Source organism: Hypomesus nipponensis, chromosome 10 (genome assembly GCF_054491055.1).
Source record: "Hypomesus nipponensis isolate SF chromosome 10, ASM5449105v1, whole genome shotgun sequence".
NCBI lineage: Eukaryota > Metazoa > Chordata > Actinopteri > Osmeriformes > Osmeridae > Hypomesus > Hypomesus nipponensis.
Genome location: NC_140370.1, coordinates 4,204,314 through 4,219,605, shown reverse-complemented (window position 1 = coordinate 4,219,605; position 15,292 = coordinate 4,204,314). Strand labels below are relative to the sequence as shown.

The window sequence follows — 15,292 nt, the reverse complement described above, 5'->3', positions numbered from 1 at the left end:
CCCCCATAGGTCTTAATTGGATGTTCATTTTCCGTTGCTCTTCAGACTATGCAGAGTTTGTGTTCCTTGGGCTCTTCATGGCAGAGATGTTCCTGAAGATGTACGGTCTGGGGTTCCGTCTGTACTTCCACTCCTCTTTCAACTGCTTCGACTGCGGGGTGAGTCCACTAACCCCAGCGAGGGAAACGGCTGTTTGAACATCGAAAACAGACTCCATCGCTAACATTCATGAAATTGCCCTTCACTGTTGTGCTTGCTAGCGTGTCACTGGTGTGAAGCCATTAAATGTGACTTGACGATGTCCACGCATGTTGACCAGTTTTCCATTGCGTGTCCATCTGATTCAGGTCATCTTTGGCAGCATCTTTGAGGTCGCCTGGGGCTTCATCCGCCCTGGCATGTCCTTTGGAATCAGCGTTCTGAGAGCCCTACGACTCCTGAGGATCTTCAAGATCACCAAGTAAGTGGGACATCAGCCAGAAAGGCTTGTCTGGCATAAAAGCACAATACAGTGAGTTAGCTTGAAGCTTTTGTTGAGCCATGCTGATTACTTTCTGAATGCAGAAGGCTTGAGGCATTCCCTGTTTCGTCTGTTGCCCAGGTACTGGGCCTCCCTCAGGAACCTGGTGGTGTCTCTCATGAGCTCCATGAAGTCCATCATCAGCCTGCTCTTCCTCCTCTTCCTCTTCATTGTGGTCTTTGCCCTGCTGGGCATGCAGCTCTTCGGGGGCAGGTGAGGAGTGTGTGGGAGGTGTGTGTGTGTGTGTGTGGGGGGGGGGGGCTTTGCTCGAGGCAGAGCTGTTGACCAGCTCTCCAAGCCTCAGGCCCCCGACTGGGCACGAAGGGCATGACAGCGAGTTTACTCTCTCCCAAGTCTCACTTACATCCTCAGGCCTTTGTTCATGTCTACTTTGACTCATTATATGGCTTTGCGTTTTCCATGCCTTACTATGTTATGAAGCAGATCTGCATTAATGGCATGTTCTGGGGACGGAAACGACACGTCGGTAGGGGGAACAATGGATGTGTCAGCCGTGTTGTTGAGACGAGAGAGAAGGGGAAATGAATGTCGCGTCTGGACAGAAATAGCTCCACCTCTTCTCTTCTGGCCTCTCCCTCCTTCCCAGTTATACTCTCTATCTCTCTCTCTCTCCCTCCCCCCCCTCTCTCTCTCTCTCTCCCTCTCTCTCTCTCTCTCTCTCTCTCTCTATCTCTCCCTCCCTCTCTCTCTCTCTCTCTCTCTCTCTCTCTCTCTCTCTCTCTCTCTCTCTCTCTCTCTATCTCTCTCCCTCCCCCCCCCTCTCTCTCTCTCCCTCTCTCTCTCTCTCTCTCTCTCTCCTCTCTCTCTCTATCTCTCTCTCTCCCTCTCTCTCTTGCTCTCTCTTCCCTCTAGGTTCATCTTTGAAGATTACACTCCCACCAACTTTGACACGTTTCCAGCTGCCATCATGACAGTGTTTCAGGTTTGGCTTCCACAGAGCATTTCCTTCTCTCCCTCTCCCTCATTCTCCCTCATTCTCTCCCTGGCTCTCCCCTCCACATGACACATTGCACCCTGGGATACTTCTCACCCCAGGCAAAGATTAAACAACCAAGCTTGGCTTCAACTCGCCCCCCCCCCCCCCCCCTCCCCTTCTACTACCATCCTACACATCCACAAACACATGCACATTGATGTCAGAAAGCTGAAACACGAAAGAGTGTGGGCGCCATACACTAGAAATCTCTGGAACATGATTTCCGGAGTAGATCAAATGTTCTTTGTACAGTGGTTGTGGAATGTTTGCAACAGCTCATTGTCTTCCTTTCTCTGTCTCATATTGTGAATATTCTGCCGTCATCTACGCAGTTAACGTTTTTTTTTACATGCAGTTTAAACGAAATCCTTATGCATATTATGTGCAAAGTGTACACATCCAAAGTATGTTGATGTCTTGTGTTTTTGAGACAGATTTTGGACAAGATTTGTCCAGTTGTTGACTGAGGTTGTGTGTTTGTCTGCAGATCCTGACCGGTGAGGACTGGAATGAGGTGATGTACAACGGGATCAGGTCCCAGGGAGGCGTGCAGTACGGCATGTGGTCATCCATCTACTTCATAGTCCTCACTCTGTTTGGGAACTGTATCTTTGCTTGGCTCCATTAACATCTATATTTAGCCTAGTTAGCATTAGGTCGCTGGGTGGTCTGTGTTAGCTTGCTAGCGAGGTCTTCTTAAGTGTGCACTGTTGGCTCCTTAACCGACTGTAAACAGATACATTGCTGAATGTGTTCTTGGCCATCGCTGTGGACAATCTTGCCAATGCACAGGAACTGACCAAGGTGTGTGTGGTTTATTGGTGGAAAGCATCACATATATCCTCTGGCTTCCCCTCCTATGCTGCTGCAGATGGACAGCAGTAACTCAATTGTCGTTCTCCTCTTTGGCAGGATGAAGAGGAGGAAGAGGAGATCTTCAACCAGAGATATGCTCGGGGCAGAGCCTGCCCGATGTCTGAGTAAGTCATCAGTTTACATCAACCAGAACCACACCTTGCCCTCTCACTGCACTCACAATGACAAGTCACTGGATGAATATATTTTGATATCGACATTTTGTGTCAAATTACCACTACCACTTTTCCCTAAATGGAACCATTTGATTTTACGCTGAAAATGTGACTCTTAATATGTTCATCTAACATTTCTTTTGTGCGAGTTTACGAGTGCGGGTTCATGCTACCTATTTAGAGATTTCAAAAGATTGATCGATGTGGGATTATTTGTCTCATCGACCCAGCACGCTTTATTGATCTAGACCAGGGGTGGGGAACCTTTTTTCTGCCGAGGGCCATTTGGATATTTATTAAATCATTCGGGGGCCGTACAGAATTATCAACTTATCAAATGTGCCTGCTATATTTGGTCAAACATTTAATTAACTCACCCCTAATGTGATGGCTGGAACTGCTTCTCTTTGTGATGTTAGCTGGCACGGATGCAGCCTGCTTTGACTGGGGGTGCAGTGAACATTTCTGGGGGGGGGGGGGTATCATGATTACCGAAAGGGATCGTATTATTTTTTATATTGCTACCATTTTTGAGACTGCTTATTGATCCGAGTGTTAATCAGGCGCGGAGCAAGATGTTGTAAACATTCGGGGCTTAGGCCAAACCAGCAACGTATTCTGGGTTTGATTTGCTAGAGAGGAATTCCACACTCAATGCGAGTGGTACGCATCGCTGCGCGCCTCCACGGTCCTCTTCCACAAAAATAGTGCTGCTGCCAACCAATAATGCACCTAATAATATGGTTCCTGCAGTGCCATGGCGGGCCGGACCAAATGGACGTTCCCCACCCCTGGTCTAGACCAATCACAGCACCGCCCTAGTACAATATAAGAACATACAAGTTTCTTTATATTTATCCTCCGCGTACACGTGCATCCGGTTAGCCTGCCTGATATTCTGGAGTCTCTGGAAACAACAGAATAGTTGCATGTGGAACTGATAACTCAAGAGGCCTGCTTGGAATGAACGTGTCTTTGCCTGATGAAAAAAGCATGACACGCCACACTACCTCAGAGTAATGAGGGAAGCCCTTTGTGCCAGTTGCATTGTTGAATGACTGACCAGGCAGCACCTGTGCTAATAGTTTACAGGGAACTTTCTCCTTAGTGGTTTGGCTGAATCTGACTTTTTCCCCCTCCACAAACCTCCCTGTTTGTCCATTTGTTCCAGATCACAGCACTAGTCTTCTAAAGGGAATATACAGAAAAGAAATACACTGTAAATAAAACCAGATAAGCTTTGAGTGAGGGTAATGTTAATGTTAGGAAGGTAAGTGGTATTGAGGAGAGAAGATGAACGTAGTTATACCCCACTGTCATTGTTAGTGGTAGTGCCCCTTAATGTACCATGTGTTTGTTACATATATGAGTGTTAGTCCTATATGTTTCAAGGTTGCTAATGTGGTGCTCTTGATAAACGCCCTCTTGGTGAAATGCTGCTTCCATCCCGCTGTCTTGTTATTGTATACCTGTTAAGTGACACTTACCAAAATATTTACATGCACATACAACATTAGTATTATATATTTACTACATTCATTATTATCAATTCATCAATTTAGCAAAGGCTACTTTAGTTCAAAGGAATTGCACATTAATAGTTCCCTAAAATAAACAAAACTACACCTTGAGTTAATTCCAAACAAAGAATTTAACATGCAAGTCATTTCCACTTCAGGCTAGACCTACACTTGTTTTGGATGGTGTCCCAAAGATTGTTCTGTGTCTGTTCCAAAACTCTAATGTCTTGTTTTCAACCAATCACTCATTGATTACATGGACAACAAAAGGGTCTGAATACGAGTAAGTAAAGTTGTCTGTCCGCTTGGCTCCTAAATTTCTCTCTTTAATTTCCCTTACCTGAGTAGAAAAGTAGATTTTTCTAGACCTCACAGTTTCCCTCCATTTATCCTGCACTCGTTTAGTTTTTGTGTGTTTTAATTTCATTGTGACCCTTCTTCCCAGGTATTTTTATATTTTGAGATTTTGGATGTCCCTCTTGTGTTATTTGCTGTGATAAACCCATTATTTTTACATCTGCATTTGATTGATCTCAAGTTCTGTTTATGAACAACTGATGGTTAACTTTGTAGTTATGATAGAATTCAGTTGTGACTGACCGCATACAGTATGGAGCGTGTTTGAATGGAAGGCTGTGTGTTGGGCCTGTTGCTGCCCCCTAGTGACGATCTGTATGCTTGTCAGGAGGAGGAGACGGCCCTACCTGTACAGGAAGCGAGCTATCCACAGAGGGCGGCCCGCCTTCCCCGAAGACGAGGAGAGCGGCGGGGGAGGCGGAGACGAGCCCCCTCTCAACAGCACCAACGCCTTCTCCAACCGCCGCGAGAGGAGACGCAAGGTCAACATGTCCGTGTGGGAGCAGAGAGCCAACCAGCTGCGCAAGCGCCGTCAGATGGACAGCCAGGAGGTGCTGTTCAGCAGCCCCACGGACGACACCGCCGAGACCCCCACCAGCACCCACCACGCCCCCACCCTCTCCCCGGAGGCCAGCCCCGGACACCTGCCCGAGTCGCCCATGTCGGTGGCCATGCCCCTGCCGGAGCCCCCCATGTCGGTGGCCGTCCCTCTGCCCGAGCCCCCGGACTCCGTCCCCCTCCCTCTCATGACGCTGCCCGAGGAGAGGGCGGGCGGGGTCAGCCACCGGCCCGCCGGCGGGGGCAGGCACAGGGTGGGCCGCAAGTTCCGCCCCGGCCCAGAGGAGGGGGCGAGAGTCCGGAGGCACCGCCACCGCGAGGCCAGGGCCGAGGCCAAGAGCAGAGAGTCTCCTCACGAGGAGGCCAGTCGCTCCGTCAGCCGGGAGAGGAAGGTTCCGGAGGAGAGGGAGGAGAAAGAGGAGAGAGATCCCACTGAAGTGGACGGGGGAGAAGCCCAGGATGAGGGCGGAGTCTGTGCCATGAACCCATACGGAGATATGGCAGAAGATCCTCACTGGTAAGCGAGAGCATTGATCTAACGTGGCTTAAAGGGAATGTCATAATCCTAAAAGTGAACTTAAGGCTGAAAATGCATTTCAAATGAGATGCTCCATGAGATTGTCTCTCCTGGTTGATGAAGAAACTCTCTTTTCCAGGGCGAGCATCCCTGATCCCCCTCTGAGCGAACGCCTCCCTGGGTCTCCGCCCGCGCTGCTGCTGGACTGTGTCCACACGGAGCAGAGCGAGCTGGGGGAGGCCGGCCTGTCCGAGCCCCTGGCCCACAACCTGGAGCCAGCCTCGGAGCCAGCCTCGGAGCCAGCCTCGGAGCCAGCCTCGGAGCCAGCCTCGGAGCCAGTGGAGCCCAGTGGAGGCAGTGACTCGGAGAACAACCCTGCCTCCTTGAACAGAGAGGGGGCGGGCCCCGAGGGTCCCGAGGGCCCAGAGGGCAGCGTGGTGATAGAGATGTCTGCCCAACCCCTCCTGGAGCTCACCCCCACGACGGGTACAACCCCCCTCCCCACCAAGCCCTCGTCTCTATGGCACATCGGACCCACGCTCTCCACAATCTGCCTCCAGGCGACTGACCCCTTGGGTTCTGTGTTTCTGTGTCTCAGTCAACAGCAAGCTGGAGCTGGAGGCCTTCCAGCCGGGCGGGCGGGACAAGAACGAGGACTCAGCGCTGACGGAGGAGGAGGAGGAGGAGGAGGCGGCGGCCCTCGCGCTCAAGCCCGTCCTCCCCGACAGCATGTTCATCTTCAAGTCCACCAACCCGTAAGAGCCTCCCGGATCAGCGCCGCGTCACACCCCCCATCCCGTCCATCCCGCCCCCCCCCTAGGACCGCTCTCAAACTTAGCAGCGATTGGGCCGCGCGTCGGGCACAGCATGTCCGTTAGTGGTCGTGAGACACGGCGCGTTGACCCTCCTTGCGTCTCTTCCCCAGGATCAGGCGTATCTGTCACTACGTGGTGACCCTGCGCTACTTTGAGATGACCATCCTGCTGGTCATCGTGGCCAGCAGCATCGCCCTGGCTGCTGAGGACCCCGTCTGCACCAACTCTGAACGCAACAAAGTGAGACGTTGTCCAGTGGAGCGTTTACCAACCAAACTCATCATCATCCTCCTCATCATCCTCCTCATCAGCCTGCGTGGTTTTCTCTCGTGGCTGAAACTGTGTTGTCGTTGCACAGGTCCTCCGCTACTTCGATTACGTCTTCACTGGAGTCTTCACCTTCGAAATGATCATCAAGGTGGGTCGTGGGAGGAAAATTCCAAGCGGGCGCGCCCAAATAAAAACCGCTTGCACTAACCACGAGACTTGGTTCTGCCGTTCTGCACCTGTGTGTGCGCGCGTGTGTGTTTGTGTGTGCGCCTGTCCCCGTGGGTGTCTATGTGGGGGGTTGTGTGTGTTCCTAGATGATAGACCAGGGCCTGATTCTGCACGACGGCTCCTACTTCCGTGACCTGTGGAACATTCTGGACTTCATCGTGGTGGTGGGAGCGCTCATCGCCTTTGCTCTGACGTGAGTCCCAGCCCCCGCCGGGTGACTAATGTCTGACTCACCGCAGCCCTCCTGCAGTAGCTCTTGCGCATGCAGTGTAGCGCACACGCGCCCATGCAAGTTTTTCATCGACACCCAAACATTTTGTGCGAGGCGCAGTTAACCCCAAGGTTAGGGTTAGTTTGCCATGCGTTCTGGAACCTACTAATGTGAAGACAGCAGAGGAGTATTTATCATAATGCTTATGCATGATCATTATATTTCAGTTTGGAGGTATTACAGGGTTTATTGACATGTCTTGGACTTGTTCTGACGTTTGATCACCTCCAAGGGGCCTAAACGACAAACCTGAAATCAAAAGAAAACGTTTGATTTCAATTTGATTTACTTTTGAACCAAATCCCCTGTGAACCGTCTCTTTTTTTAGGACCCTTGAGCCATTTCCTTGCCATGTGCCCTAAATAACATGTGTGTGTTGATTTCTCTGTTGTGAATATAACTGTGATCCTCTGAGCTGTGCTCACGGTTGATCTCTCTTTGTGCCTTGATTTCTCTGTTGTTCCTGTGGATTGTATCTCTGTTGGGGGCTTCCAGGAATGTGATTGGGTAAAAGCAGATTCCTCTCCCATACACCTTTCAAACACATCTCTCTTTAACTGGCCAATAACCTTCTGTACGTCTTAACACTTGTGGTTAAACATAATACCCTTTTACGCTCAGTAAACTCAAAAATCTGTATGAATGCAGTGTGTGCATGTGTGTGCATGCGTGGGTGCATAATGCGTACCCTGTAAAGGTAGACTTTGTCCCCAGTGTGTTCACACCAGTTTGCTCACTACTTTGCAGGAATAACAAAGGCAGGGACATCAAGACCATCAAGTCCCTCCGGGTGCTGCGCGTCCTCCGCCCTCTGAAGACCATCAAGAGGCTCCCCAAACTCAAGGTCCGTCACGTCCACCTGCCAGCACCCACGCCTCCTCCGCTGGCCATCATATAGACACATCCTGTGACGAGCGAAGCCTCTGTCTTTTTGCTGGTTTTCCGTTCCTCGTCATCCTCTGCTTCCTCCTCCGTCCCCCTCTCTTTATCTCCTCCTCTTCCTCCTGTCACCTCCTTCTCCTCCCTCTTTCTATCCCTCGTCCCCCCCCTCCGTCCTTCCTCAACCACGGTCTGTTCCTCCTCCTCCCTCTCCCCCCTGTCCTCCTCCTCCCTCTCCCCCCTGTCCTCCTCCTCCCTCTCCCCCCTGTCCTCCTCCTCCCTCTCCCCCCTCTGTCCACCCTCTCCCCCTGTCCTCCTCCTCCCTCTCCCCCCCTGTCCTCCTCCTCCCTCTCCCCCCTGTCCTCCTCCTCCCTCTCCCCCCTGTCCTCCTCCTCCCTCTCCCCCCTGTCCTCCTCCTCCCTCTGTGTCCTCCTCCTCTCCAGGCTGTGTTTGACTGTGTGGTCACCTCCCTGAAGAACGTGCTGAACATCCTCATCGTCTACCAGCTCTTCATGTTCATCTTCGCTGTCATCGCTGTGCAGCTCTTCAAGGGGAAGTTCTTCTACTGCAACGACGGCTCCATGAACACCGAGAAGGAGTGCCAGTGAGTGGCTGTCCACCGCACACACACTTTCTCTCTTTCTCTCTCTTTCACACACACACATATACACAGGCGCATACACTCACACATTCATGTACTGTATGTACACGCATTAACACACACAACTATATATATATATATATATATATATATATATATATATATACACAAAAGCCCCCTACTTCTCACCACTTACCTTAACCCACACATTCCGGAACAAACATGCACTTCACACACTCATATTCTGTCACTCAAAATCTATTTCGGTGCACTGTAACATCCACTCATAAACCCACAAAGCGTCGATGACCTGTATCCCATTAATGGTCCTCCACTCTAACCTAATTCCTCCCATATTAAAATGCCGTACTATTTTGGAGCTGGCACCCTATAAAGGGAGGTTGAATTAAAACGTGGTGAATGGAATGATTGGTTGCCTTGGGCCCTCTCTGGTCCCCACAGAGGATACTACATTGACTACAGCCGAGACAAGAAGGAGGTGAAGAGGAGGGAGTGGAAGAGACATGAGTTCCACTACGACAGCGTGTGCTGGGCCCTGCTCACCCTCTTCACCGTGTCCACTGGAGAGGGCTGGCCTCAGTGAGTCACCTCGCGCCCCTCTCCTCGCTGACACGGACTCGCCATGTCATGTTGTATTTCTCAAGCCTAAGCAGTGATTTCGGAGGTTTGCTTTTTCTCCTTTGATGTTTGTGTGTTTGCTTGTTGTCTCTTTTCCCTCCCTCCCTCCCTCCCTCCCTCCCTCCCTCCCTCCCTCCCTCCCTCCCTCCCTCCCTCCCTCCCTCCCTCCCTCCCTCCCTCCCTCCCTCCCTCCCTCCCTCCCTCCCTCCCTCCCTCCCTCCCTCCCTCCCCCCCAGGGTGCTGCAGCACTCGGTAGACGTGACGGAGGAGGATCGGGGTCCGAGCCGGGGCAACAGGATGGAGATGTCCGTGTTCTACGTGGTGTACTTTGTGGTGTTCCCCTTCTTCTTCGTCAACATCTTCGTGGCCCTGATCATCATCACCTTCCAGGAGCAGGGCGACAAGATGATCCAGGAGTGCAGCCTGGAGAAGAACGAGGTACGGGGCTGTCGGAGCGTCTCGGCTCATGTCTGGAGGGTTTGGGTGTAAAACGGCCTCATCCTCCACACAGTTCCTTTCCTTCTGCTACAGAATGATTTGACATTTTAACATGTGAATCTGTGCTGATTGACGGATGGTTGGATTTTCACCCCTGTCCCTCCCCCTCCCTCATCTCAGAGGGCATGCATTGACTTTGCCATCAGCGCCAAGCCCCTGACCCGCTACATGCCGCAGAACCGGCAAACCTTCCAGTACCGGCTCTGGCACTTTGTGGTGTCGCCATCCTTCGAGTACACCGTGCTGGTCATGATCGCCCTCAACACTGTGGTCCTCATGATGAAGGTAGGTGCTCAACGCTGTGGTGCTCATGATGAAGGTGGGTGCTCAACTCTGTGGTCCTCATGATGAAGGTGGGTGCTCAACGCTGTGGTGCTCATGATGAAGGTAGGTGCTCAACGCTGTGGTCCTCATGATGAAGGTAGGTGCTCAACGCTGTGGTCCTCATGATGAAGGTGGGTGCTCAACGCTGTGGTGCTCATGATGAAGGTAGGTGCTCAACGCTGTGGTGCTCATGATGAAGGTGGGTGCTCAACGCTGTGGTGCTCATGATGAAGGTAGGTGCTCAACGCTGTGGTCCTCATGATGAAGGTAGGTGCTCAACGCTGTGGTCCTCATGATGAAGGTGGGTGCTCAACGCTGTGGTGCTCATGATGAAGGTGGGTGCTCAACGCTGTGGTGCTCATGATGAAGGTAGTCTGATGAATCAGCGTCCAGTCTGTGATGTCAGAGCTCTGTGATGTCAGAGCTCCAAGGTGCTGTGTTCCCAGTCCTAACCCTGCCGTGTTGTCGTGCTCCTGTCCAGTATCACTCGGCCCCGGCGGCCTACGATGCCGTCCTGAAACATCTCAACACAGCCTTCACCGTGCTCTTCTCCCTGGAGTGCATCCTGAAGATCATGGCTTTTGGATTCGTTGTAAGCAGCAGAACAATTGTCAGGATTTGAACCGTCAGTGATGTAGGTGAGGTCGGTTGATCGATAGGGAGTTTTCATGGTCGACCCTTGTTTCCGTGCTTTCGTACAGAACTACTTTCGAGACACCTGGAATATATTTGACTTCATCACTGTGCTGGGCAGCATTACGGAGATAGTTGTGGATTTGCAGGTGAGATCTTGTATCACTTAGGTAATATTGTCCCTAAGGGGTTTTGGATGCAAATAATATTTACAGAAAATACGTATGATATATCATTATATAAATATATTATATAAATTATGTATAAATTCTCATGATTTTAATCAAATGTAGCATATCTCTACCTTGATAACCCACTTTCTGATTCTCTCCCTCTCTCCTTCTCTCATACCATTTCTTCCTCCCTCCTCTCTCCATCTCCTGTGATCTGCTCTGTATCAAGTCTGTCAACACGTTCAACATGAGTTTCCTGAAGTTGTTCCGAGCAGCCAGGCTGATCAAGCTGCTGAGGCAAGGGTACACCATTCGCATCCTTCTATGGACCTTCGTGCAATCCTTCAAGGTCAGACGGGTTCAAGTGCTCAGTTCACAAAAACTAACAATAAACCCTGAAGGTGGAGGAAAACGACCAACGGTCAACTGGCGACAGCTTTCCTATGTTGTCGTATCTCCAGCAGAGGGCAGTGTTTTGTATTGAAGTCTTTGGTTTTTGTCAGAGATGTTTGTATGAGAAGAAATGTTTGCATTTTGTCCCAATCAGCTGTTTGTTCCTTCTGCTCTCCAGGCTCTCCCTTATGTCTGCCTGCTCATAGCCATGCTCTTCTTCATATACGCCATCATTGGAATGCAGGTACAGTCAAAACCAGATAAGAAGAGAGAAAACGTATATCTCTACCAAACAACCCGCTTTGGGACAGATTGTACAGAAAGATAAAAGAAACCCATAATCTTGTGGTAGACCCAATCAGCAGGTAGATGTTGTCAGTAAATTGACTGTGAACGTTAAGAAACGCGTAGGCGTTCCAGATGTGGAAGGGGTGACCTAGCTACCTCACTGTACGCTGCTCTCCTCTGACCTGCTCAAGGTGTTTGGAAACATCAAGCTCAATGACGAGAGCCACATCAACCAACACAATAACTTCAAGACCTTCTCCGGTGCTCTGATGCTGCTGTTCAGGTAGGGCACAGTGAATCACCGACAGGTTCAGAAGATTCCGGTCAAAAGAGGGCCAAGTTGACGCAAAAGGGAGTCAAAAATTGCTTTACTTTCCATCTGCTGATTTATTGGTTGATCGGTTGATTGATTGATTGGCTGTGTTATTGCCAGGAGTGCGACAGGGGAGTCTTGGCAGGAGATCATGTTGTCGTGTCTGGGGGGGCAGGAGTGCGAGCCAGACCCCTCCCTGGCCCCCCTCACCATGTCTCCAGACCACGAGGGGGGCTGTGGCACTGAGTTTGCCTACTGTTACTTTGTCTCCTTCATCTTCTTCAGCTCCTTCCTGGTGAGAGACACGCTCACACACACAATCACATAGATCCACACTAACACATTTAGACGTCTTCATTCAGCAGGCATGTTTATCCAAACTGACTGAAGTTACAAATAGTGCAAATAGCAGGTGAATAAGTGAACAGTTCTAACAGTGTTACAGTGGTTAATGCCAAGGAACAGGCTGTTTTACGACACACCAACGTTCTCTCAATTACAACACTGGACACCTTTGCAGATACACTAACAGTTGACATTAACTGTTTTGACTCTGAACCTCTTTCCCGTTGTGTGCTGTGTATCCAGATGCTGAATCTGTTTGTGGCCGTCATCATGGATAACTTTGAGTACCTGACCAGAGACTCCTCCATCCTGGGCCCTCATCACCTGGATGAGTTTGTCCGCATCTGGGGAGAGTTTGACCGAGCAGCCTGGTGAGGGAACCACTGTGCACACACACACACTCTCTCAAATACACACAGACACACTCAAACACACACACACTCACTCACTCACTCACTCACTCTCAAATACACACACACATTCACTCTCAAATACACACTCAAATACACACAAACACACACACTCAAACACTCTTAAACACTCAAACACACACACTTAAACACACACACTCAAATACACTCAAAATCACGCACACTCAAACACACACACACATAGTCTCAAATACAGACACGCACACACACACTCACAAATACACACGCTCTCCAATAAACACGCGCACTCACACCACGACCGAACCTCCTGCTATTCTAAACCCAGTGTGTGTGTGATGGTGTCTCTCCCCCTCCTACTGTGCTGTCTCAGTGGCCGTATCCACTACACAGCCATGTATGAGATGCTGACACACATGTCCCCCCCACTGGGCCTGGGGAAGAAGTGTCCTGCCAAGGTGGCCTACAAGGTGAGGGAGAACCCCCATCGACGTGTCGCAGCTACTGTCCAGGTGATCGTCAACATGTCCTCACGTTGACCCTGTCTCCTTCGGGGTCTCTGTCTCTTTCTCTCCTTCTGAAGAGGCTGGTGCTGATGAACATGCCAGTGGACGAGGATATGTCCGTCCACTTCACCTCCACGCTCATGTCTCTCATCCGCACGGCCCTGGAGATCAAAATCGCGAGAGGTCAGGCGTCGTTCCAGCCAACGCGAGGAAATAACCTGTTGCTTTTTGGGAGTTGTAGTTCATATCATGAACAGTATATCGTAAGTGATAGGATTCCAGGACTACAGAATCGTGTATGGTTGTGTGTGTTCAGGAGGGGAGGACCGCATAGCCCTGGACACCGAGCTGCAGAAGGAGATCAGTGTCATCTGGCCATATCTGTCTCAGAAGACCCTGGACCTGCTGGTGCCCATCAATAAAGGTCTGCAGCACATCACTGACACAGCAGGTAGGGCTCGACCAGAGACGCAGGCATTGACCCGACTGTTGTGTGTGTGTGTCTGTGTCTTTGTATGGTCCATTTCTCTTCCAGACACTGACATGACCGTTGGGAAGATCTATGCCTCCATGATGATAATGGACTACTTCAAGCAAAACAAAGCCAAGAAGCTGAGACAGCAAGTGGAAGCGCAGGTCAGCTACATCTCACACACACACAGACACCATCTGTCATTTTTGGAGAAGATTGTGTTTCTCGAGTAGGGGGCCGGTTGGGGTTAGGAGAAAGGCCAACATTGTGTCGCTCGGTCTCTGCAGAAAAGCAGTCTGATGTTCAAAAGTCTGGATGCCTCCACCCTTCCAGAGGACATCCTGTCCAACACCCAGCCCCTGTCGCTCATGCCCCACAGTGCTGGGTCGGCACTGTGAGTTCACCCTCTGTGTGTGTGTCTGGGGTTTAACCCTTGTGTTCTCTTCGGGTCCTTCTGACCCATCAGTCACTGTGACCCACCGTCGTTTGCGACCACTTTACCGCATACAAAAACAAAGTGAAGCATTTTCTTTTAACCGTTGGGCTGTCTCAGACCCCCCACATTGCGACGGTTAAAAGAAAATGATTTTGATTTGCTTTTGTTTTTGGTAAAATTGGGTAACCACAACGATGGGTCGTTAGGAACCTTTGGGTCATGTGACCCGAAGGCAGCATAAGGGTTAAACAACTGCGTGTGTGTGTGTGAGCGCAGACACATTTGTACCCGCGTGAGTACTTGTTTGGGTCTTCCTCTAAGTCTCCTGTTCCTCTGCAGGACCAGGGGAGGCTTTGTGGCCCTGAGTCCCATCTCCCCCCAGGAGCTACTCTGCATGAAGCCTCTGACTCCAGACCTAGACACCAGCCAGGAGATCTCGGGGGTGAGGAGCCCAGACCAGACCCAAACACAAGACACACATCCCATAGTCTCAACCTCCTGACACTCGGGGACAACTAGTTCTAGACGTAACCAACAAACAAGCGAGGCAGCCTTAGAAGAGATTCGAGCTACTCAGTCATGTGAATGAGTGACATATCTAGCAACGTGATAAGATGAGAACCTCCATGCGAGAGATTTTCTTGAAGCGACGCCTTGATAATATGCATCTAGACTGGGTCTAACGTCTGTTTCGAGTGCTTTCTGTTCCATTGCTTTCCAGAACACGGCGTTTTTGTTTTCTTTTTGTCCTATGCAACGTTAATCCAGCGACATTCGGAAGTGCGGCCAAATTGCTGTGTCTGACTGTGCTCTCAGGTTGAACTGGTTTGCAGTGTTCACCCCGGGAACTGTCAAGTTTCACTTCAGATATTGGTGTTTGTCTTCCACTGTTTCCAACTTCTACCACGGAGTACTGTGACTGGCTTGGAGGCAGGTAGATTTGTCTGGCTCGTGCTGATGGCCAGGTGCATGCCTATGGCTCCCAGAGGCCCCTGTGTCGTTCCTTGGCCCCTATATTGATGTAGCGATGCGCTTCTGTTGCTGTTGCTCTGCTGCTCCCCTGTCCAGTCTCTCTCTTGTATACCGTCTCACCATTGGTTCCTGCTTCCCCCTGAACCCATGTCCACCTGGGTTCGGTCGGCTTGTTGTCGTCGGTTCTGTCTCTCTCTGGCTGAAATGACTGCTTACTGAATGGCCCGCGGTTCCTCCATGCACCCGTAGGGGGTCTCGGGAGGATGTACATATATGGGATGCGTAGTACACACGTAGCGAGATTCCCTTCTCGCCCTCTCGCCTCACGCCCTAGCCGTGAACCCCTC

At 50.7% G+C, this 15,292-nt stretch overlaps 1 protein-coding gene across 1 annotated transcript in view; it reads left to right on the top strand.

Annotated features, from left to right (window-relative positions):
* LOC146270885 (voltage-dependent R-type calcium channel subunit alpha-1E-like) overlaps positions 1-15,292 on the top strand; it is a 37,208-nt gene that overhangs the window by 19,759 nt on the left and 2,157 nt on the right. The window contains exons 14-44 of the mRNA XM_084706595.1: positions 46-158; positions 348-460; positions 602-733; positions 1,394-1,463; positions 2,005-2,122; positions 2,254-2,321; positions 2,430-2,497; positions 4,754-5,500; positions 5,640-5,986; positions 6,099-6,255; positions 6,426-6,555; positions 6,674-6,733; positions 6,900-7,006; positions 7,832-7,928; positions 8,407-8,567; positions 9,027-9,164; positions 9,440-9,641; positions 9,822-9,986; positions 10,507-10,617; positions 10,727-10,807; positions 11,061-11,180; positions 11,403-11,468; positions 11,704-11,795; positions 11,946-12,120; positions 12,414-12,541; positions 12,933-13,029; positions 13,143-13,248; positions 13,382-13,489; positions 13,601-13,701; positions 13,825-13,931; positions 14,313-14,415. Coding sequence (XP_084562721.1) covers positions 46-158; positions 348-460; positions 602-733; positions 1,394-1,463; positions 2,005-2,122; positions 2,254-2,321; positions 2,430-2,497; positions 4,754-5,500; positions 5,640-5,986; positions 6,099-6,255; positions 6,426-6,555; positions 6,674-6,733; positions 6,900-7,006; positions 7,832-7,928; positions 8,407-8,567; positions 9,027-9,164; positions 9,440-9,641; positions 9,822-9,986; positions 10,507-10,617; positions 10,727-10,807; positions 11,061-11,180; positions 11,403-11,468; positions 11,704-11,795; positions 11,946-12,120; positions 12,414-12,541; positions 12,933-13,029; positions 13,143-13,248; positions 13,382-13,489; positions 13,601-13,701; positions 13,825-13,931; positions 14,313-14,415 — 4,388 coding nt within the window. The remainder of the gene's footprint in view (positions 1-45; positions 159-347; positions 461-601; positions 734-1,393; positions 1,464-2,004; positions 2,123-2,253; positions 2,322-2,429; positions 2,498-4,753; positions 5,501-5,639; positions 5,987-6,098; positions 6,256-6,425; positions 6,556-6,673; positions 6,734-6,899; positions 7,007-7,831; positions 7,929-8,406; positions 8,568-9,026; positions 9,165-9,439; positions 9,642-9,821; positions 9,987-10,506; positions 10,618-10,726; positions 10,808-11,060; positions 11,181-11,402; positions 11,469-11,703; positions 11,796-11,945; positions 12,121-12,413; positions 12,542-12,932; positions 13,030-13,142; positions 13,249-13,381; positions 13,490-13,600; positions 13,702-13,824; positions 13,932-14,312; positions 14,416-15,292) is intronic.